The sequence below is a fragment of the Moschus berezovskii genome, chromosome 11 (genome assembly GCF_049115385.1).
Source record: "Moschus berezovskii isolate FMDL1 chromosome 11, NW_MosBer_1.0, whole genome shotgun sequence".
Taxonomy (NCBI): domain Eukaryota; kingdom Metazoa; phylum Chordata; class Mammalia; order Artiodactyla; family Moschidae; genus Moschus; species Moschus berezovskii.
In genome coordinates, this window is record NC_142470.1 from 51,660,824 (window position 1) to 51,685,749 (window position 24,926).

The 24,926-nt window shown below is 39.9% G+C and overlaps 1 protein-coding gene across 4 annotated transcripts in view; it reads left to right on the top strand.

Annotated features, from left to right (window-relative positions):
• Positions 1-24,926, top strand: part of CTNNA2 (catenin alpha 2) — a 1,253,094-nt gene that overhangs the window by 298,985 nt on the left and 929,183 nt on the right. For all 4 annotated transcript variants that reach the window (XM_055400364.2, XM_088841736.1, XM_088841737.1 and 1 more), the window contains exons 4-5: positions 11,729-11,848; positions 18,477-18,743. In XM_055400364.2, coding sequence (XP_055256339.1) covers positions 11,729-11,848; positions 18,477-18,743 — 387 coding nt within the window. The remainder of the gene's footprint in view (positions 1-11,728; positions 11,849-18,476; positions 18,744-24,926) is intronic.

Below are 24,926 nucleotides of genomic sequence, written 5' to 3' on the forward strand. Positions count from 1 at the left end.
TCATTCTGTCCAGTAGTGAGAGTGAAGCTACACAGTACTTTGAGCATGGAAAGTTTAACGTGAAGAGTTATTAGCTCTGATAAGAGTAACAAGGGACTGACTATGAAGAATGCTTAGGAGTATAGGAATGGCAGTTGGAAGGAGCCCTTGAGAGAGAACCCACCCATACCAGGACCAGGATCCAGATGTTTCTGGATCACTGGATTATAGAAGGGATACTGAGGTGCCACACAAGCCAGTGGAACTTGCTAGGAGTCAAGAAAAAACTGCTCATGAAGAGGTGTCTTTCTGGAGACACTCCACTACAGAATCACCCCTGGGGGCACCTGGTGTTGGAGGAGCTGCCCTTGCTGCTGCCTCTGTCCAGGGAGCCCTCCAGGACCAGCAAACAAAACCCCTTCCTCCTCTGTTGCCTGTCTGGCACACTCTCCTTACAAAACTTAACAAAGGAACAACTATTAAAGGGCTCAGCCATATGTTCACAGAGCAGGCAGAAAGTATGAATTGGTATTTGATAACCTGCCCAAGAAGAGAGTGGTTTACTGCTCACAGCTGGGGTGTTCTTGCCTAAGAGGGGAGATGGATTCAGGTGGGGCAAAAAGTTTTACCTACACAGAACTTCACAAACTGAGCACAGAACAAAGGCATGAGAGTGAGGCAAACATTTGGAGTATTCACAATAATAGGGTTGATCCGTAGTTGGAGCAGAGGGGGTTAGGTGGGAGGGGCGGTCAGAGAGAGATGTAGGGTGGGGAGCCTCTTGATTATCATAATTAGTTTGGAATCTACAAAAATTGAGGGCAAGAGGAGAAGGGGGTGGCAGAAGATGAGATGGTTGGATGGCATCACTGACTCAATTTACGTGACTTTGAGCAAGCTCTGGGAGGTGGTGATGGACAGGGAAGCCTGACGTGCTGCAATTCATGGGGTCACAAGGAGTTGGACATGGCTTAGCGACTGAACAACAAATTTGTTTAGATTCTGTTTATAGATTATGGGGAGCAATTGAGTAGTCCTATACAGTAAAATCAAATTCCTGATTTAGACAAATACTTTTGGTAGCAGTATGGAGAAGGAATTAGAAGGGTGAGCCCAATCAAGGAGACAGATTGAGAGATGTTTTACATGACCCAGGCCAGTGAATGAAAGGAAAGCTGAGTGCAGACAGTGGCTGTGTGAACTGTAAGGGGGTAGATTTTATAGAAATTAAAGAGGTAGAAGCACTAGAACCTGGAGACTGATCTGATGGGGCAGGACCCTTAAAGAATCTTCATTATCAACTGATCAGTACGATCCAGACCCAGACTCCAGCAGCTTTATGAACCCATCCTTTCTGGGAAATTGAGGTGTCCCAGCTCAGGAGTTCAAAGTATGTGTTCTGGAGCAAAGTACCTGGGTTCAAACCCTGATTACCTCACATTTGCTATGAGACCTCTCAGGCTGGCTGTGTCACCCCTCTGGCTTCAGTTCTCCTTTGTAAAGCAGAAACAAGAGAAGTATTAACTTCAAGACCTATTTGGGGGGACTAAATTAGATACATATAAACCATTTGGAACATTGTCTGGTGCATCAATAAGTAATCAGTGAAACTGACTATTGTCGTTTTTCTTGCACAAGCTGAAAATAATTTTGGAAATGTATCAAGCTGTATTATTGTTGTGTTTTGTAAAACATGGCACATTATGAATCAGTGACACTAGCATTTAATCATTCTTGCTTTCTGATGAAATCATTTTCACTTGCTCACAAGGAAACAGAAAATTTAATCAAGAAGGCGGATTATCTTTAGGAGGCAGAGAGATAAAGTATGATGCTGCTGAGATATCAATGTCAAACCAGATTATATGATTCAACAAGTAGTTAAATATAGAATTCTATATTTGTTCGTTCATTGACTTGGCCAACTCCCATTTCCAGGCTATTTAGGTTGGTGCAAAAGTAATTGCGGTTTTGCATTGTTGAACTTTGCCATTTGATATTGAAATATATTCTTAAATAAATACGGTTATGTTGAAATGGAGTAGAAGGCTGTGGTCCTTACCACCACACCATGTTGTCTGCATGCCTTCTGTCTTTGGAAAACTTAGTTAAAGAATAAGTTTAATCAGAGAAATGAGAAATGCTGAAAGAAAGGACAACAGTCAAAGGAGACTGCTGCTGCTGCTGCTAAGTCACTTCAGTCGTGTCCGACTCTGTGTGACCCCATAGATGGCAGCCCACCAGGCTCCCCCGTCCCTGGGATTCTCCAGGCTAACTAAATAATAATAATTTAGTCATTAAGCATAGTCAAGGACTTTCTCTAGGTTATTTCTCAAGGGCTATAGATAATATTCTGAGCCATATCCTGTGAGCTGTCAAACCCCAGGTGGAGAAGTTAACTACAGACAGACCGTACCCAGGACTTCAGTTCAGTTCAGTTCAGTCACTCAGTCATGTCTGATTCTTTGCAACGCCATGGACCACAGCACACCAGGCCTCCCTGTCCATCACCAACTCCCGGAGTTTATCCAAGCTCATGTCCATTGAGTCGGTGATGCCATCCAGCCATCTCATCCTCTGTCATCCCCTTCTCCTCCTGCCCTCAATCTTTCCCAGCATCAGGGTCTTTTCAGATGAGTCAGCTCTTCTTGCATCAGATGGCCAAAGTATTGGAGTTTCAGCTTCAACATCAGTCCTTCCAATGAACACTCTGGATTGATCTCCTTTAGGATGGGCTGGTTGGATTTCCTTGCAGTCCAAGGGACTCTCAAGAGTCTTCTCCATCACTACAGTTCAAAAGCATCAATTCTTTGGCACTCAGCTTTCTTTATAATGCAACTCTCATATCCATACATGATTACTGGAAAAACCATAGCCTTGACTAGTAGGACCTTTGTTGGAAAAGTGATATCTCTGCTTTTTAATATGCTGTCTAGGTTGCTCATAACTTTCCTTCCAAGCGGTAGGTGTCTTTTAATGTCATGACTACAGTCACCATCTGTGGTGATTTTGGAGCCCCAAAAAATAAAGTCAGCCAATGTTTCCCCATCTATTTGCTGTGAAGTGGTGCGACCAGATGCTATGATCTTAGTTTTCTGAATGTTGAGCTTTAAGCCAACTTTTTCACTGTCTTCACTTTCATCAAGAGACTCTTTAGTTCTTCTTCAGTTTCTGCCATAAGGGTGGTGTCATCTGTATATCTGAGGTTATTGATATTTTTCCCGGCAGTCTTGATTCCAGCTTGTGCTGCATCCAGCCCAGTGTTTCTCGTGATGTACTCTGCATATAAGTTGGTTTGGGCTGCCACAATTCTGAGAATTGTCTGTAAAGAAATGGGAACAAGTGCACCCTGGAACTGAAGATGAACTGTAGCTAAAACAACCAAGACGATGCTAGTCAGACCACTGATGACCAATTTGAATATGACTGTTGGAGATGACTGTGCTGTTTCTACATGTAACCCCTCCCCTGACTCTGTCTATAAAAAGTTCTCACCCCCTGCTTTGGACAGATGTCAGCCTTTGGAATGATGTCTGCCACCCTCCCCCAACCCCACAGTTGCTGGCATCTGAAATAAAGCAAACTTTCCTTTCTACCAACCTGGCCTGTTTATTGGCTTTTGAGCCGCAAGCAGCCAGACTCCACACACATACTCTTTCGGGAACAATGTTACACATCATTTTAATACACATATCTTGCTTTACATTTTTTGTTAATGAATTATTGCTTGCTGCTTGTTTTATGTGTATTTTAGACTCTGGAAATTATGTTAGACAGAAAGCAAAATCTAACAATTTTCTTGTTCAAGTTCAAAATACAGCAGTGGAGACAGCTTGCAACATCAACTACTCTTTGGCCCAGAAACTGCTGACAAACATACAGTGCACTGGCAGTTCAAGAAATTTTACAGAGAGATGGGAGCCTTGAAGATGAGGAGTGTGATGACCAGCCATCGAAAGTTGACAACAACCAGTTAAGAGCCACAACTGAAGCTCTTACAGCTACACTAGAAGTTGAGCAAGGACTGTGTCGACCATTCTATGATCATCTGGCATTTGAAGCAAATTGGAAAGGTTAAAAAGCTTGATAAGTGGGTGCCTCATGACCTGAGTAAAAATTGAAAAAAAAGTCATTTTGAAGTATCATCTTATTCTAGGTACCAACGATGAACCATTTCTTTATTGGATTGTGATACATGACAAAAACTGGATTTTCTACAACCAGTGACAACCAGCTCAGTGGTTGGACAAAGAAGCAGCTCAAAAACACTTCCCAAAGCCAAACATGCACCAAAAAAAGGGTCATGGTCAGTGTTTGCTGGTCTGCTGCCCCTCTGATCCATTACAGATTTCTGAATCCCAGAGAACCCGTTACATCTAAGAAGTATGCTCAGCAAATCGATGAGATGCACTGAAAACTTCAAAGCTTACAGCTAGCATTGGTCAACAGGAAGGGCCCAATTCTTGAAGACAACTCCAGACTGCATATCACACAACTGATGCTTCAAAAGCTGAATGAATTTGGCTACAAAATTTTGCCTCATCTGCTATAGTCACCTGACGTCTTGCCAGCCAACTACCACTTTTTCAAGCGTCTTGACAACTTTTGCAGTGAAAATGCTTCCACAACTAGCAGGACTCAGAAAGTGCTTTCCAAGAGTTTCTCAAATCATGAAGCATGGATTTTTATGCTATAGGAATAAACAAGCTTCTTTCTCATTGGCAAAAAAGTGTTGATTGTAATGGTTCCTATTTTGAGTAATAAAGATGTACTTGAGCATAGTTATAATGATTTAAAATTCAGGGTCCAAAACTGCAGTTATTTTTCCTCCAACCTAAGAGTTTAAAATTTCGCTATAAATCCAGATCCTAACAAGGGAACCTCATATGACATAGCATGAGTACGCTACATACACGCGAGTTCAGTTCTAACAGTGTGTTTGTAAGTCCAGTTTGTTTATGAGTCCAACAAAATTAGCATAGGTACCCAACTAACATGGTCAGCTCTATAGTACTGTACCGTAATAGGTTTATAATAATTTTCACACAAATAATACATATAAAACAATTAAACAGAAAAATAAAACATTTTCTTCTTACAGTACAGTGCCTGGAAGTACACTAGTCCAGTACAACAGCTGGGATACAGGGGCTGGCATTGAGTAAACAGACAAGAAGAGCTACTGCCTGGGGGAGGAAGGGGAAGTGGGAGATGCTAGAGCTGAAGGATCATCAGCAACAGGAGATGGAGGGCAAGCTGCAATTTCACTCAATTTAGGGAATGCATGTTGGCATCTTTGAAAGTTCATAACTTGAAAGTTTGTACATAGGGCCCTTATTGTTTTAAATCATTTCATTGGTGTCACTTAAAATCCAATCAACTGAGTATCAAGAGTAGGACCCTGGAATGAAGTCAGTCTGTCCAAACAGAGATGTTGATCGTAACAACATGGACAGTGACTATGCACAGGAGAAACATATCACACAGTCCAGGAGGAGGGTCAGACTCCTGTGTTCAGTGCTGGGCCCATGCCTGTGTGTCTGCCTAGCCACTAGAAGGTGCTTAAAAAGTATTGAGTTAGTTCATGAATTCTCAGTCTACTTTTATTATGTCAAAGTAAATGAGTGAAATTTCAATCAGGAAAGTTGGAGACTAGATCTAAAGAGTCTGTCTCAAACAAATTGACACATTGTGGAGTAAATAATAATGACAAGTAGGTTTGCTCTGGAAATGGGGGTAAGGGCTATATCGAGCAGACTCTATGAGAAGATCAAAGATTTCAAGAGTTGTGAGAAACAAGCTTGAAAATAATATCTAAATCCAGTAAAGACAGAGGACACTGTGATATCCTGTCTAGAATTTTTACTTTTCTCAGCTGTCCCCATGCACAGGCTCCAGTATTAAGAACAGGCAGACCTGCCGGAGCTGAGGGTTCTTACACTGGTGTTCTTCAGCCCAGATTGGTTTTTGTGAGAACAGCTGTCAGTAGTGCCCAAGGTTAGGAGGGTACTCATTACAATAAAGGACGTGGCAACTACTCTGAGGGCCCTCTTTATCAGCTTTTTGGAAGTGATTTCCCAATCCAGCTTGGCACACAGAGCCATGGAAGACTCCCCTTAAAACAGCTCCCCCATGAGACCACCATGTCCTTCAGCTATTCCTGGATTTCGTGTCACCTGCAGATAGTCCAAGAGCAAGATGTAGTCTTTCCTTTTTGCAGTCATTCAGAAGCAATGGTTACCCTTAGGTAGATTATACAGCAAGTCAGTATCTGTGTGTGTGTGTGTGTGTGCATGCGTGTGCACACATACACACAGGCTCAGTCACTTCAGTCCTGTCTGGCTCTTTGTGACCCCATGAACTATATAGCCTGTCAGGCCTCACTGTCCATGGGATTCTCCAGGTAAGAATACTGGAGTGGTTTGCCATGCCCTCCTCCAGGGGATCTTCCCTACCCAGGGATTGAACCTGCATCTCTTGCACTGCAAGCGATTCTTTACCCACTGAGCTACCTGGGAAGCCCATGTCTGTGAAGTGAAGTTGTTCAGTCGTGTCCGACCCTTTGCGACCCCATGGACTGTAGCCCACTATGCTCCTCCATCCATGGGATTTTCCAGGCAAGAGTACTGGAGTGGGAGCTCCTAATTCTTGACAGGCATTCTGCTATGTATTTGCTATTTTACATTTCATTTTTGACCCACCTAATGTGCCTGGTTTGTTTGGGAAAAGAGTAGAAAAGTCATCTTTGGCTGTCGTGTCCATTTCTGTAACATTCTTTGGTCTATTCGAGTTCTGTTATTTCTTTTTACAACCAATATTGGCATTTTACCTATTTATCAATTTCAAGTAGGTTTTTAAATTCATTAGTGTAGAAGGTTTCATTTTTAAATTTTCAACATTTTATATCTTTTTATTCAAACTGTGTCTTATAGATGACATATTGCAGGATCTTTTTAAAGGCCCCATCTGAGAATTTCTGTTTTCTAATTAAAGCATTTAGTCCATTTATATTTATTTTATATTAGGGCATAGTTGGCCACCTTCTTTTATATTTTCCATTTTTATTTCTTCTTTTTTTCATTTTGTATCTAGTATTATTCTTAGAACAACCTTTTGTAGTGTCTGGACTCTATTGCCTTCATATTATTGATGAAGACATTGGAGTTGGGATTTAGAAAGGTTAAGTGACTTGCCCTTTATTGCAGAGCTAACAAATGACAGAGCTGGGGCTCAAACACAGGCCAGTCTGACTCCATAGCCTTCCCTACACGTACTGATCTATATGTGTCACTGTGGGGCAGGTAGGTGGACAAAGTATCCTGGGTTCCTCTTCTACATAAGGATTACCTTTTAAGATGTTTGCTTCACTTCTGTGTGTGTATGCTCAGTTGCTCAGTTGTGACCAACTCTTTGCGACCCCATGGACTATAGCCTACCAGGCTCCTCTGTCCATGAAATTTTCCAGGCAAGAATACTGGAGTAGGTTGCCATTCCCCACTCCAGGGTATCATCCCAATCCAGGAATTGAACCCGAGTCTCTGGTGTCTCCTGCAGTGGCAGGAGGATTCATTGCTTGGCATGTAGGAGTCAATTCCCTTTCTCCAGACACCTGAAAATAACAAAAGAACATTGGCTCTGTTCAAAAGCAAAAACTTGATTTTCATAGTGATTTTGAGTTTTCAGAAGCGCCTAGACGCTGCCCATTTTTCCCCTCGTCATGTTTTTTTTCCTCCTTCCTCGTCTGTGTCCCTTCCACTTTGTATTTATTCTCTCTCCTTCTCTCTCCCACTCTCCCTGTGTCATTTGTCTCTTTAATAGCAGTGTCCTGGGCTGGTGCTGCTGCTGCATAGCATCCTAAATCCTAGATGTTAATTCCATCCTCTCCATTTCTGTGGGGTGTTGGGTAGGTTCAGAAGTGTGTGTTTCAATATGAGAGCTTCTCACTAGATGCCTGTCACTCTGGAACTCTTAGTGTGACGAAGTCTACCTTTACGCAGACAGACACTATCACTGCTCTTCCAAGGACCTTCATTGAATTAGAAACATAAATTCAGACCAGCATCTGGATTCTTCAGAGAAAAACAATAAGAAAATAAGTGATGTGTAACAAAGCAAAATAAATACTCCAAATTGGCCTGATTAAAAACCAACAAGAAGCCTGGTTTATATAAATATATATATAAAATAAGACAAATCCAAGATTTAGTTCCTTCTGAGATAATTATTTTGTTCTTCCCTGGAGCCAGATTTTATGTCCTGAGAAAAGATTTACAACTCAAATAAGCAGCAGGAACAAATTAACTGCCAAGAGCTTCCTCTCAGTGACGCTGTTGATAGCCACAGTAAAATGATTATAACTCTATTAGAAAGGGAGACATCATTGATGTGTTGTTTTAAAGGTTTGAGATATGAAATTCTCATTAATTCATGAAAATGTTTAAATGAGCCATTTCATACTGTAAAATGCCCTTTGACTCGAGTGCCTAAAAGACATCCTAACACACAACAGTTCTGTTTTCAACTATACTTCTCTTTTCCTTGAGTATGATTAATGCCTGCATAGGAATTGGAAAAGACTAAAATTGATGAATTATATCATTTTGTGTTTTTATAAATAGAAAGGAAAAAAAAGATGAAGACTTTCCATAGATGATGAGAATGGAAACAATTTTATCTGGAGTCTAGATTGAGCTCCTTTCACCATCTTTATAAATAACTTCATTTTGACTGCAACTCTTTCCTTAATGAAATGTTAGTCTATTGGGTAAACTGAATGATATTACAATATCTACGGAGGAAAGCATGTGATGATATCCATTATCACTTGTTTATATACGCCATTTTCTTCCTCCACCTAGTGAAACTTGGTGAGGAGGTTGGATTAGCCACCTTTGTGACTGTGTCAAGTTTAAACAAATTGTGTATCTGTATCACTTGGTACTGTGTTAATCTATGACTTTTTCAGGCCACTTTAGTGGTCATTTGGATCCCCACATTCTCAACTGTGAACTGTCTGTACGTTGTCTTTTGATTCAGTCTAAACTACAACTAAAAAGCCTCTTGATGAAAGTGAAAGAGGAGAGTGAAAAGGTTGGCTTGAAGCTCAACATTCAGAAAACAAAGATCATGGCATCTGGTCCCATCACTCATGGGAAATAGATGGAAAAACAGTGGAAACAGTGTAAGACTTTATTTGTTTGGGCTCCAAAATCACTGCAGATGCTGATTGCAGCCATGAAATTAAAAGACGCTTACTCCTTGGAAGGAAAGTTATGACCAACCTTGATAGCATATTAAAAAGCAGAGACATTACTTTGCCAACCAAGGTCCGTCTAGTCAAGGCTATGGTTTTTCCCATGGTCATGTATGGATGTGAGAGTTGGACTGTGAAGAAAGCTGAGCGCCGAAGAATTGATGCTTTTGAACTCTAGTGTTGGAGAAGACTCTTCAGAGTCCTTTGGACTGCAAGGAGATCCAACCAGTCCATTCTAAAGGAGATCAATCCTGGGTGTTCATTGGAAGGACTGATGCTAAAGCTGAAACTGTAATACTTTGGCCACCTCATGCGACGAGTTGACTCACTGGAAAAGACTCTGATGCTGGGAAAGGTTGGGGGCAGGAGGAGAAGGGGACGACAGAGAATGAGATGGCTGGATGGCATCACCGACTCTATGGACATGAGTTTGAGTGAACTCCGGGAGTTAGTGATGGACAGGGAGGCCTGGCGTGCTGTGATTCATGGGGTCGCGGAGAGTCGGACACAACTGAGCGACTGAACTGAACTGAACTGAACTGAAACTACAAGAGGCAATTGGAATTCTGCAGTAGGCCATACATTGTCTGTATTTTTTATTACTCTTTCAGAGCTTTGTTGTTGTTCAGTCACTAAGTTGTGTTAGTGGACTGCAGCATGCCAGGCTTCTCTGTCCTCCATTATCTCTCAGAGTTTGCTCAAATTCATGTCCATTGTGTCAGTGATGCTATATAATCATTTTATCCTCTGCCATCACCTTCTCCTTTTGCCTTCAATCTTTCCCTGCATCAGGGTCTTTTCCAATGAGTAGGCTGTTACCATCAGGTGGCCAAAGTATTAGATCTTTAGCGTCAGTCATGAATGTTCTGGGTTGATTTCCTTTAGGATTGATCAGTTTGATCTCCTTGCTGTCCAAGGAACTCTAAAGAGTCTTGTCCACACCACAATTTGAAAACATCAATTCTTTGGCGCTCAGCCTTCTGATGGTCCAACTCTCAGAGCTACCATCTCTCTCTCTCTCTCTCTCTTTTTTCTGCTGCCTTTCTCAAAAGCCTGTACTAGTTGAGACCTCTCCACCAGACTCCCTTCAAAACTAAGAACTTTTGATTTTACAAATATGGTTTCCATCTTGTGCCTTGTTCACTCAAGATTATGTTCTTGATTATTTCCAGTGATTGTTACTCTGTTCACCCTAGTTGATGCCACCTTAAATGGCAACAAAACTTCAAATTCACTTACTTCTTGAGGCTCAATGTTTTCTCCTTTATGGAATGGGAAGGCATAACCACAGCTTAAAATTACAATCCCTGGGACTTCCCTGGTAGTCCAATGCTTAAGAATCTTTCTGCCAATATAGGGAACATGGGTTCGATCCCTGGTCTGAGAACTAAGATTCCACATTCCTTGGAGTGGCTAAGCCCATCTGCCATAACTACTGAGCCCACATTTTAGAGCCCAAGAGCCGCAACTAGAGAGTAGACCCTGCTCACCACAAGAGAAATCCTGCCTGCAGCGTTGACGAGCCCGTGTGCCACAACCAAGACTCAGCATAGCCATAAGTAAAGAAATAAATCAAATAAAAATAAAATTACAACCTCTTTGCTGTAGATTTGGAGGTGATGCCAATATGCAGATTTAAGCTATCTCAAGTTTTTTGCAGCCCAGGAGCTCCTCCAGTTTTTGTTTACAAAACATTTCCTCCTATGAAGATTTCTGGTGTTTGTTTTTAAATCCATACATCTTCTTAAGTTTATTTTTCTTTATCTTTCTACTTGAAAGTAAAAGTCCATATTCCTATGGAAATCTCAGCTCAAAATACAAACAATGTAGTGTTTCATATGATTTAGAAGTTTAGCAATTATTATCTTTTGTATAACAATTCCCAGGTGGTACTAGTGGTAAAGAACCCTCCTGTCAATGCAGGAGACATAAGACACGCAGGTTCCATTCCAGGGTCAGAAGATCCCCTGGAGAAGGACATGGTGACCCACTCTAATATTGTTGCCTAGAGATTCCATGGATAGAGGAGCCTGCCTCTCTACAGTCCATAGGGTCGCAAAGAGTAGGATAGGAAGTGACAGCATACATGCATCTTTTGTATAAAAAATAGTATGTAATTTTCTGATTATAAATGCTTGTTGGGGTACTTTTTCCTATTATTTTATTTAAATATTAATGCATATTATTTAACAACTAGTGTTTCTAACATGTTTAGCAATGTTGATATTTGTCGTTGTTTATTTGCTAAGTCATGTCCAAATCTTTTGCAGCCCTTGGACTGTAGCCCACCAGGTTCCTCTCTCCATGGGATTTCCCAGGCAAGAATACTAGAGTGGGTTGCTATTTCCTTCTCTAGGGGATCTTCCCCACCCAGGAATCAAACCAGCATCTTCTGTGTTGCAGGCAGATTCTTTATCACTAAGCCACCAGTGAAGTCCAATATTGAAATACTATCCAGTTATAAATATATTGGATTTTTTTGTTTGTCTGTTTCAGGTGGAAGAGGCCTTGGAAGCTGTCAAAAATGCTACAAATGAGCAAGACCTTGCAAATCGCTTTAAAGAATTTGGAAAAGAGATGGTGAAACTTAACTATGTAGCTGCGAGAAGACAACAGGTAGGAAAAATTTGGGAAATCTAGGGGAGAAAATACCCTGATGCTGAGAAAGACTGAGGGCAGGAGAACAAGGGGGTGACAGAGGAGGAGATAGTTGGATAGCATCACTGACTCAGTGGACATGAGTTTGCTCAAACTCCAGGAGATAGTGAAGGACGGGGATGCCTGACGTGCTGCAGTTCATGGGACTGGAAAAAGCTGGACATAACTGAGCGACTGAACAGCAAAAACAAGGGGAGAAAGCGAGTGAGTTTACATAATCTTGCAGTTTTGGAGACCTCGTCAATGCATCGTCGACTGCATGGACTGCTTGTCAGATCATCAAGTACACCGGGACCCGTGATCACAAAGGCAGTTTCCTGCTTGGGTCAGTTCTGGCCCCACTGTGCACTGCTGGTGCTCCCAGTCCCCCTGGGTACATACAGTTGGTTACAGGCCACCTGCCTTACTGGTGGGGACCACCCTGCCAACCTCACCAGACTCTAACCTTTCTCTTTTTTTTTTTGACCTTTATATATTTATTTTTTAATGTAGGAAATTACATTAAAAATTGTCATTTGACACTCCCCCATCTTTGCAACATGTCTAGAATAATATACTGTGCAAAATTTTGTTGTACAGCAGTTATTGAGTTATACATATAGATATGGTTTTTAAAAATATTCTTTTCCATTACGTTTTGACTCTGGAGATTGAACATAATTCCCAGTGCTAAACAGACGACCCTATTTTTTATCCATTCTGCGTGTAAGAGTTTGCATCTGCTGACCCCAAACTCCCAATCTATCCCTCCCTATACCTCTCCCCCTTCATACCACAGGTCTGTTCTCTATGTCTGACCTGATTGAGATAAAAAATGTCAGACTGGTGTGGCACTGTGGCCACTCCCTGGGCACTGTCCTTTTCCTTCAGTTTTTACCTCCCCACCCTGTGGACAGTACCATATATGTACAACACCTCTCTCCCAAGTGTGCAGCATGCAGAGTAAAACTTTTATGAAAGAGATTCAGAAAACATGAGGAAAAATACAGGAAAGGCAGAGAGGGGGTGGGGGGAGAGAGTGGAGTGGAAGAGGGAAGGAGAGCACAGGTATTGAGTCACACTGATGAAGGTGGTTGGCCTGGGTTTTCTCTGCTCCCCATTGTCCCAAGATGGCACCTCCATTTGGCCAGCTCTATTTGTTCTGTAGCGACCATTAGAATTGTGTGTTCCAAAGAGTATATCTTTTTCTTTCTTCTTAGCAAATAGCATCTTTAAATATGGGGAGATTTGTTAAAATCCTCTTCACCTGCCCTCTTGACTGCTCCCAGGATTTCTGGCAACTTCCAGTGACTTTTTCTAATGTTCTCTATGACCAGAAGGAAAGTTCTAGCCAACATTTAGAGTGTTCATCTGTACCAAACAGAAGTAATATCTGGGTTACAAATCTGACCAAGATCTAGTCTCTTTCCCTAAAGAGCTTCTAGTGTTTTGTGATGGACACATAGGCATGATTTTGTTGTTGTTCAGTTGTTCAGTTGTGTCTGACTCTTTGAGACCCCATGGCCTACAAACATGCCAGGCTTCCCTGTCTTTCACTATTTCCCAGAATTTGTATGATTTCAGTTCATGTGATTACTTTCAGGTATTTTGTTATCAACAGAATCCTTTGTTCAGGTGGAATCTTGCTTGGTAGACCACGATGTGTAGGGTGGTTAGGAGTGAAGTCACTCTGAAGCAGAGATTTAAGGCCCAGAAGCTATTTATTAAGCTTGTTTCAACACTTGACCAAAAAAAAAAAAAAAAATTACATTGACTTTTAATTTCAGTGAACCTAGCAGGAGGCTGGGGAGAAAGGTGGGTGCCAGGACACTCGGAGTCTTGAGAGTGTTCTGATTTTATTATAAGTAAGTAGCAAGTGGTTGAACAGTTCAGAGTTTGTTATCAAAGTTTCAGATTTACATTTTCATATTTTTCTAGATATCTTGCAAAGAAGGGGTAGTGTCAAAGAGGAGAGACTAGTTGTAGATGGATGGGACTGAAGTCATCTAGATGAGTGACACTTTTTTGCAAAAACTTTGTCAAAAGTCCAGGCTCTTGTTCAACTCACCCAAAAGAATTTGGGTGAGGAAGACAAAAGTGCAAAGGAAAAATAAACACACCTTCTGTGGCTGAGAAGCAAAGAGAACAAAGTAGCAGTTTATTCAGGGCAGAAGCAAAAGTTGAGAGGAGTGTGGGAGTCCTTTGGACCCCGTAATGCCCCACAGCATTGTTGATCTGCCTTTTATCTTGTAGCCCTTTGAATGGGTAGGGGTCTTTTTGATTAGGGATTGAACATTCACCGAGGGAAGAGCTGATGTATGTCCTGGATTGCACCAGCATGTATCAGCTCCTGATCCTGGCATTTTTCTTCTGAAGCCATGCTACAGGTATTCTAAAAGCTGTTTTTTCCCTTTAAATTTTCCCACATCAGGCACCACACGTGGAAGGGCCTGCATTTATATTGTACCTGCTCCATGGTTTTCATGCTCAGAGTTCCTTGCTCAGATGCTGCAGAGTTTCTGTTTTAGTTGCCATTCCTTCATGCGTTGTGGTCTCATTAAGAGAGAGAAAAAAAAGGAGGTGACTTTGTCTTCTGCCTAATGCCTACACTTGATGAGGCCGTCCCGGGGCCCTTCCCTGCAGAAATGGTCTCCATTAGCATGGCAGCAGTAAAGATGGAGAAAAGCCTAGGGAGTCCACATTTACATTGAAAAGAGAACACTAAGGACCTGCTGTGGAATTGGCTATGGGAGCTTAGGGAGTGATGCGACCAGTTCACATCTGAGGTTCTGTCTCAGCAAATATGTACATGGTGGTGAATTTACTGAGACGGATGAAGACTGGAAGGTGGCCAGTCTCCCCGCGGTATCAAGATATCATAGTTAAATACATTGATTTTGAGATTCTTATAAGATATCCGTGTAGAAATGGCAAATAGCAGAGAGATGAGGGGAGATCAAACCTCATTAAATCATCAGCATGTAACTGATATATTAAAATCCATGGGAATAATATGAGATATTCACCTCAGAATGCCCATACATATGATTTATTTTTATCTCATTAACATCATTTTAACTAGTTGCTATTTCAAACTCTTTCAAGAAAATTTAGAAAAGAAGGGAAAAAAAGGCACATAGCCATCTATCAGCCACAAAAACGTGGTACTTATATTTTGGTAGATTGCCTTTCAATTGCTTATCTTCATACTTTGACATTTATATTCATGCTATATATATATATGTATGCATGTTGTAGTCTTCTTTTTATTTATATTACCCATTTTATTATTTTATGGAAACTTTTAATATCCACATAAAGAGTCCGGGGACTTCCTTGGTGGCTAGATGGTAAACAATCTGCCTGCAATACAGGGGATATGGGTTCAATCCCTGGGTCGGGACGATCTTGTGGAGAAGGGAATGGCTACCTACTCCAGTATCCTTGCTTAGAGAAATCCCTAGACAGAGGAGCCTGGTGGGCTATAGTCCATGGGGTCACAAAGAATCAGACATGAATAAACAACTAACACTTTCACTTCACAAAAAGTCCATCAAATGAGAACTTCAGTAGTTTACTTAATCAGTTCTTCATAACTCAGCATTTACATTGTTTACAGTTTTCTTCCATGTGATTAAAAATGTTTCTAAAAATATTTTTATGGAAAGACTTTCCTACCCTCTATTTCTCAGTTTCATATTTAGATTTTCTTATTAGTATAGATACCCCAGAATGGAATATAAAATTTCCGGCCAGGTGTTCTGGAAGTTAATTAAGACCCTTTATAACTTCCAGTGGCACTGCCTAGATTGTCCAGTGTAAAGGATTCCCTCACATGTTGGTTCCCTATTTATCAATGTTGAGTTTTAGGGCTAAAAATAAGTTGTCTCAGTTTAGAAGTTTTGTTGACTGGCATTGATCTATTAGTACCTAAGCAGAAGGGGATAGATGGCTCAATTGTTTACTGCTCTTTTAAAATAAATTTATATATTTCATTATTTTTACTTATTTGAGTGTTTGTTGCTGCTTGGGGTCTTTAGTTGTTGTGAGCGGGGGCTACTCTGTTGCAGCTCACAGGCTTCTCATTCTGGAGGCTTCTCTTGTTGCAGAGCACAGCTTTAGGCACATGGGCTTTGCTAGTTGCAGCACTGGGGCTCAGTAGTTGCAGTGTGCAGCTCTAGGATACGTGGGCTTCAGTAGTTGCAGCGTACAAGCTCAGAAGTTGTGGTGCATGGGCTCAGTTGCCCCACATCATGTGAAATCTATCCTGGATGGGGGATCGAACTCATGGCCCCTGCATTGGTAGGCAGATTCCTTTCCACTGGGCCAGCAGGGTAGTCTGGTTGTTTACTTCTTATTGTCAGTTTGTCTTACTAATCCTAGATATCAAATATAATGTGCTTGTCTCAGAATTATTTTGACTGAAAAATAGAGAGGATGCAATTTACTGTTTCCAGGTCATCCATCTATCATGTACCAACTGAGCAAATAGGAATAGAACCCCAGTGGTTCAAATACCCTCTAATGATACATTTTGAAACTAGAGAAATTTTCTCCCAGAGATGCTCAGCTGGCAGTCCTACATGGCTCTGAGAGAACAGTACTGCCTTTAATATTTCCAAAAATACTGTGAACATTTTCTTAACAATACTCTTTAAAGCTGAAAATAGAGAGACTCCCCAGTGGTACTATTTTGACATCCAAAACTTAGAAAGCAAATCATCTGTGATCTATTTTTTTTTATTATCCCCTAAACTAAAATGATAGATCTGCCATCAAAAGTGGTTTTTTAAAAAAACCAAACCCCATTCTGAAAATGATAATGAAGTGCCAGTGATGCAGTAAGCAAAATTAGACAAGTTTGATTTCCCATGTTTGTAATTGTAATTGATTATGGAGGCAGGCACAGTGTCAGAAGATTGAAGTTTGGGTTTTCCATCTGCTGATAATTAAGTGATCCACGCAAGCCACGTACTTTGTTGGTGGCTCAGTTTTTACATTCTTGCAGCGTTATTTATTGGATGCATTTTTATGAGCCAGACATTGTGCTATTGACTGAAGTACCACTGAACAAGATAGCTAGGGCTCTTTGCTCTCATTAGACATACAGTTTAAGAGAAAGACATATACTTACGTAAATGCAGTAAAGCATGATACATTTTACTGATTGGAGGGAGGAGGGCCTTGTGGGAGCAGCTAGAAGGAGAGGTAGCTTGGAGAGTTGGATGGAGAGTGGGTTTTTAGGAGATGGGCCCCATCAAGGGAAAGGATAGGCTGGAACGGAAGCTCAGATATTTCACATGGGAAAAGCAGTATGTACAAATTCTTGGCAGCTAGAGAGAGGAGATGGTTTCTAAAATATATGTATAAAAAATATTTCTTCTTCACTTGTTTTCCTACATTGACGTGTAATTCTTAAATTTGTATTGCATTTTTAAAAAGCTTTATTTACTTTTAATTAGTGGATTAAATTACAGTTTTGTGTTGGTTTGTGCTGTTCAAGAATGTGAATCATTCATAATGATAATATAATCATTCATAATCATAATAACCTTTAAAGCTGAAAATAAAGAAACTCTCCAGTGGGTACTATTTTGACATCATATATATGTATATATCCCCTTCCTGTTAAGCCTCTCTCCCCTCCCCCAATTCTTACCGCTCTAGGTCATCACAGAGCGCCAGGCGGGGCTCCCTGTGTTATTTAGAAACTTCCCACTATCTATATTACACATGATAGTATATATATGTCAATACTACTTTCACAAGCCATCCCACCCTCACCTTCCCCCACTGTGTCCACAAGACCATTCTCAACTAAGTTCATCAGTAGTGTTTTTCTCAATTCCATATATATGCATTAATATAGAATACTTGTTTTTCTCTGCCTGACTTCCTTCAGCCTATATGAGGCTCTAGTTTCATCTACCTCATTACAACTAACTCAAATGTATTCCTTTTAATGGCTGAGTAATATCTCATTGTATAAATCTGCCACAATTTCTTTATCCATTCGTTTGTCGATGGACATCTAGGTTGCTTTCATGCCCTTGCTATTGTAAATAGTGCTGCAGTGAACATTGGTGTATACATGTCTTTTAGAATTGCAGTTTTCTCAGGGTATATGCCCAGTAGTGGGATTTCTGGGTCATATGGAATTTCCCAGGCACAAAATTGTTTTATGTTATGATTTTAGATTGGTAACTTAAATAATGTATGTCATGAAATGAGCATCTCGACTTGGAATTCAGAGACTATAAATATTTTATTTTATATTGTTGTTCAGTTGCTAAGTCATGTCCAACTCTTTGTGACCCCATGGACTGCAGTACACTAGGCTTCCCTGTCCTTCACCATCTTCTGGAGTTTGCTCAAATTCATGTCTTATAGTTCTACTTTTTTACCTTTGTATTGATCGATACGAACTAGATTTAATGACATACCAATACCACATATAATATAATCATTACACAGCATCTTATAAACAAATAAAGTAAAATATTAACTGAATACAAATAAAATTGATGTGGTCCTAGAAGTATGTGACTCTAAGCTCTGTTACAGATACTTTCATGGCAAGCTTCACATTTGTGTTTTGCACACACAGGAGCTGAAGGACCCTCACTGTCGAGATGAGATGGCAGCCGCTCGAGGAGCTCTGAAGAAGAACGCCACAATGCTGTACACGGCCTCCCAAGCTTTTCTCCGCCACCCAGACGTTGCTGCCACCAGAGCCAACCGAGATTACGTATTCAAACAGGTCCAGGAGGCCATTGCCGGCATCTCCAATGCTGCTCAAGCTACCTCTCCCACCGACGAAGCCAAAGGCCACACGGGCATCGGGGAGCTGGCGGCGGCTCTGAACGAGTTTGATGTAAGCATCTGGGTGATGTATCCAGAGGGGAGTGTGCTTTCACTAAGAAAATGTATTAGGGATGAAGGGATACCAAGATAGTATTGATTTACCTCTTTCAGAGGCTTCTAATAGTAAGATAAGCTACATGATATGTCACTGTTACTAGGAATCTGATATCTTGGTAGAACCTAGTACTGGTCTTTGAAGGAACTGATAACTATATTTAAGAACCTGATCATATTCAAGCAGAAACCATGAATACTGTAACTTCCCTTACTGTTATAGTAAGGACAGTTTATAATTTGCAAGTTTATCTTCATTATTAAGGGTTTCCCCTATGGCTCAGTGAGTAAAGAATCCACCTACAATGCAGGAGACATGCAGGTTTGATCCCTGGGTCAGGTCAGGAAGATCCCCTGGGGGAGGAACTTAGCAGGCTACAGTCCGAAGGGTCCCAAAGAATCAGACACAACTGAGCAACTAAGCACACAGCACTTCATTATTGAAGAGGCAAATGTCCTAGGCAGTGTAGGTATACAGTACCCGTATGTTGTGTCTGAGCAAAGGCTTGCTCTCAATTTCTTGATTTTTCAATCCCTGGTGATCAAACTCCATTGTCCTCTTGTCCTATCCAGGATCCCGATCTTCCTTGCATCAGCACTGCCCCACCCTGCCCCAGGTGGCACCTCTGCTAGTCCCATGAATGACTAATTTTCTGAACCTGCTGTTTCTCGGGGTGTGTCCCAATGAGGGAAGCAGTGGAAGGAGGGCTCAGTGAGCCTGGGTATGTTCGAGGCAACAAAATGAGCTGGAAGGATGCCTATCATCAATGGTTTAGGCTAACAGCTCTCACCACTCCTGGGTCAGAATATGGCCCATCTGTGAGAAGTTGGAATTCAGTTAAGTTTATCCCATGTTCAGTGAGAGCCTATATGTGTTGTGAGCTATAGACATTTATAAATAATTAGGATCTGCTTTTAAGAGTTATGTTTTCCTGTAGAGGAGAAAAAAGACAAAGAATGAACTAAGACTCTAAATGATAAAATGTAACAGAAATTCACAGGAGAAAAATCAGTTACTTAACAGCTGTGGAAAAAAAAATAATGATTTTGCTCTTGGATATGCAGACATGAATTTTTGGCAGGAGATGATTGACTGCCTGTTAGAAAAAAGGACCAGGAGGAAATGATTGTTAAAGGCATGGAAATGGATGCCTTTATATATAGGAGAGATAATTAAATATAAAGGAGAGATAATTATAACACTTTGTATACAGATAAGGGCTTCCCTAGTGGCTCATTAAAGAATCCTCCTGAAATGTAGGAGACCCAGGTTTGATCCCTGGGTGTGGAAGATTCCCTGTAGAAGGGAAATGCTACCCATTCCAGTGTTCTTGCCTGGAGAATCCCATGGATAGAGGAGCCTGAAGTTTATAGGATGGCAAAGACTCGGACACGACTGAGTGACTAAGCACGCACACATACCCAGATAATACGCATACACAGATAATTCTTCCCTGTTTTCACAGGTGGCTCTCCTCTTTCCCTTATTTTCTTAAATTAGTCAAATAAATATATATACATATTGAACTCAGACTATATATTATTTCCAAAGTATTTTATAAGGATTAATTGTAATAAATTTCAAGTATTTACCAGAAATTGGACCTTAATATGTAGTGTATTCACAAAGGTTTAGGAGACAACATAAAATTCATTAGAACTAATAAGACACTTCAATAAGTTTATCAATTTTAAAATAAACATATAGAAGTCACTAGGTTTCCATACTGTAAAAAAAAAATGGAATAATGGAAAAGAGATCCTGTTTACAAAATGAACAGTAAAAACAATACTTTTAATTTACTAAATTTACAAAATAATTTACCAAATTATTATTTTAATACTTAATTTTATTTATTTGTAGATGCTGGAAATAATCCTGAAACAGCTATAGAGGACATAAGAGAGGAAATTGTATTACTCTACTAAGGAGTGAATGAGTGAGTGAAAGTTGCTTAGTTGTGTCCGACTCTGTGACCCCATGGACAGTAGCCTGCCAGGCTCCTCTGGCCATGAAATTCTCCAGGCGAGAATACTGTAGTGGCTTGCCATTCCTTTCTCCAGGGGATCTTCCTGATCCAGGGGTAGAACCTAGGTATCCCACATTGCAGGCAGATTCTTTACCATCAGAGCCACTAGGGAAAACTTTTAAGAGGGGTAAGTTTTCCTTTTTGGTAAAAGATGTCAGGGTCCTAGGTAGGAAAAACTATTGACCCTATCAATTTTTGTAAGATTCATACAGTTGCTATAAAAATTCTAAGAGGGTGTTTTATTGGAACTTGGTAGAGTGATAATAAGGGTTTTTTGTTGGTTTGTTTTTCTGAAATATGAATGGATGAACCCAGAATTTAAGGAAACAAAAGTGAATAGGTCATGCACTTAGATATTAACACATTATAATGCCATATTAATTTTTAGTGAGTACATTAGAATAAAAATGTCTCTTCAGTTAAACGGAATAGAAAATTACAATGTCAAATACAAAATTATTTCATGACATGATGCTTTTTTTTGGAAATGGTGCTTTTTAAAATTAAGAATAGGTAGATTATTTAGATTTTGATCAATTGCACTATAATCATAGTTTATTTTATAATAAAAAATAAACAGTAAAATTTAAGTGAGGACCTGGGAGTAATGTAGCCGTGCACATACAGAGGACTGTCTTGAAGAACAGTCCAGACTTTTTAGTTGCTGCCACCTTCTTCCCAAGAGCGTGATGCCTGCAGTGTCCCGTTCTCTTATCTCAATGATTTTCATTAAAAGGAGCCTTTAGCCACAGTGAATTTAACAATTGAGGCATCACTGTGTATTATACCTTTAGACTCAGAAGATAAAAACTTAAGGCAATATGGGGAAAATCTACTAGTAAAATATGTTGATGTACTTTCCACTTGTTCTAATAGGGTGGCATCTTCTCATGCTGGACAAGTAAGGCTTTGGGAAATTAACACATGAATATAATAATTGAAGTTATTTTTTAAAATAAAAAATGGCATATTAACTAATTCACCAATTATATTTTATTAACTTTATATATCATTATACATTACAACTAGGTGGTTTATTCTTATATTAAGTATATATAAAATAAGTAATTGTATATTCTATTAACTAAGTATATTAACCAAATAATATTCTATTATTAAATGGGTATTAGTTCTCAAGCTATGTAAATTGCATAAAGCATTATTTAATGTCTAAAATTTTGTTTCTCAGATGTTGACAAAAATCAACATGTGGAACTGTCTCAATTAGCAATAGAATTAGATAGTAATTCCATTTGTTGTGGATCCCTAAAAACAGTTATTTAATAAATGCAATTAACTTCAGTACCTTCTCAAAAGTAATAATGCTACCACTGGTGTAATGCTACACCAGAAAGTCTGGAAAGCACTTAACGATATTTGAAATTTTCTCACTAAAAATAATGTTCTATTGCTCTTTACTTTGTAACAGAATTACACATTTCTATTCTATATTTACATAATGAATACTTTAGCATTTTTTATTTCCCAGGCGTATTGGCTTGAAATTGATTTAGAATTCACAGGCATCTGTCTTGAATTCTAAATGCTATTCTCAGATATTAAACAAATTGATATTACATTGGATGAGAAACTCTCTCAGACTTCCTGTGATTTACTTTTCTGGTAACATTCCTTCCTGATGCTTGGTTTAATGCTTGCCAATGTAATAGGAATTTGAAAAAGTCAAACAACTTTGAGATTCTGAAGTAAAAAGGAACCATATAAATAGAAAATACATTTTCAGTCGTCTCCTGATGTTGAAGTCCATTTCATAATAATAGTCATCATTGTGTCAAACAGTTTTTCAAGAGGTGGGATGCAGAAGTGGCTTAGAGTTTCTTAGTTATTTAAGTACAAGGGAAAAATTAGTATTTTTACCTTCATCTAAAATTATAGGATTGATTTTTACCTGGGTAGTTATAATTAGATCTCAATGATTGGTGATCGATTTTCTGGAGCTGTTGTCTGTCTACATGAATAGTTGCAGTAGTGATTTACACAATAAAAGACTGAAGAAAAAAACCCGGTATTTTAACAACTTGAAACTGTTAAGACAGTCTCTAATGATACAACAGCAAAAAGTAAAATGATTGCTGATCAGTGGAAATATCAACCTCTATTTAAAATGCGGCAGTTGGAGGTAGTTAATTTTATCTAGTGAAACTATCTACTGGGGGATACTGGAAAGAGCTTAGGAAAATGTAATGACTGCTCAGAAGTAAATCATGTTATCATGTCAATGCTGACTACTAGAAAACTTTCTAGAATGGCGAGAGGAGAATGAAAAGTTATTCCTACAGAATTTCCTTAAAAGAAAAGAGAACATACCATATTTTATTGTTTGAAACTTTCTTTTATAGATAAAGATGCTTTCAAAATATGGAAATTCACACCATTCATGACCTGGTCTTTATAATCAGTAGCTATTTCTCTTTTATTTTCTTTTAGATCAGACAATTCCTCTAATCTTAATTTCAGATTCCTCTCATCTTAAATGTTCCAGTTATGTCTTTGCTTCTTTCTTCTCCCATTTCACTTGGGAATTTGCTTGATTAGTAATTCTGTTTTTCTTTCATGTTCAGTTTCCCCTTCTGCACTGTTCAGTCCCGTTAGCCTGTAGAAAATGTATCCTATAACCAAAAAAGAAAATGAAATAAAATTGACTACCATAATTAACCATATTCTCATATTTCACTTTTTTTTTGCTTAGTGTTAAGGAGTGGATTCCCGTCTACTTGCTGCTTGCTGGCTGTTGCCTCTTTCAGCCTTGTCATCTGCTCCTGTCTCTCCTCTATGTCCTCATATGTCCACTATGCCTGAGGGTTTCTGGGGACCCTGCATTCATGGATCCTTTGCACTCTTTATTTTCTGGTTCTTGACTGCTTCAACTTTGGAGGGAGGAAGGCGTTGAATAGTATTAACTATACTTTCCCTTTCGTTGTATCACTTCTCACTTGCAAGATTTAATCCGTGCCTGAGAGGTGGGACTGTCTGGTCACAGCCACACTGAGCTGAGATGTCATCTTGACATACATACTCTCTGAGTTGTCACTTGTATTTGTGCCTAATTTTTCATACCTCCCATCTACTTTCTCGTGTTTTCTTCTTTTTTTCCCTCCTTCTATCTAAATATATTTTCTTTTCTTGATCAAGTTTCAGTTTTCTCACTGATCTGGTGTTCAGTGAATGGAAATGTTGGAAGGTGAAAGTGAGAAATGATGTGACGCCTATACTACAGGTGGATGAGGGTGGCAAGGGAATGTAATCTGATTTGGTGAAGGGACTGAGTGGGAGAGAATTGTCACTCCCCAGGGAGCATCTCCATGCTCCAGTGCCCCAGTGCTCCCGTGTTCACTCCCTAGAGTGACTTCAACTGTGTGCTGGTCTCAGTGGGTGCACTCATATTCCAGAATATCTAGTCCAAAGAAAGAGGTGAAGCAGCAGGATGCCAGGTGGCGGCAGTCATTTCAGGACTCCAGCTCATTTCTGAGACATGGAGAAGAGGTTTCTGGGTACCTGAAAGTAATAGCAACCCTGGATTTGGGTTTGGGATCCAGTGTTGGAATATAGCTCCAGTGGAGAGCTGGAGGGTTATTAGATCACTTAAGTCAGAGGCCCACATACCTGACCTCAGAGATCTGTGTTGAATGGATCTGAAGAAGTAGAGTTTCTCTCTTGACCCCCTTCTCTAAATATCACTCTTCGTCTTTCAGAATAGGAAAGAATTATTTCTTATTATTATTACTAGGCCAAGGTGGATGCTCCTGGGCAAGTATAGGTCCCTTAAGGATTCATGAACCAAAATTATGACTGGCTCAGGGATTCTGAAGGGGTTTTATTGCTTCATGATTTCTTCAACATCAAGCAAGGAGGGAGGCCACCATGAAGAAGACATTTTACCAAGCGTCTTATTCAGTCCTTCCCAGTACTAACCCTCCCTTTTGCTGTGGAAATCAACATAGTTATTTATCAGAAAGTTATTTACCCCAGGCCTCCTCTCCTTCTGTGGTGTTCTGTACGGTCATTCCTACTGAAATCTGGGAACCCTCACGTTTGGCTAAGAAGATAAAAAGTTTTGTGTGTATTTCTTTACATGAGAGTGAGGATGG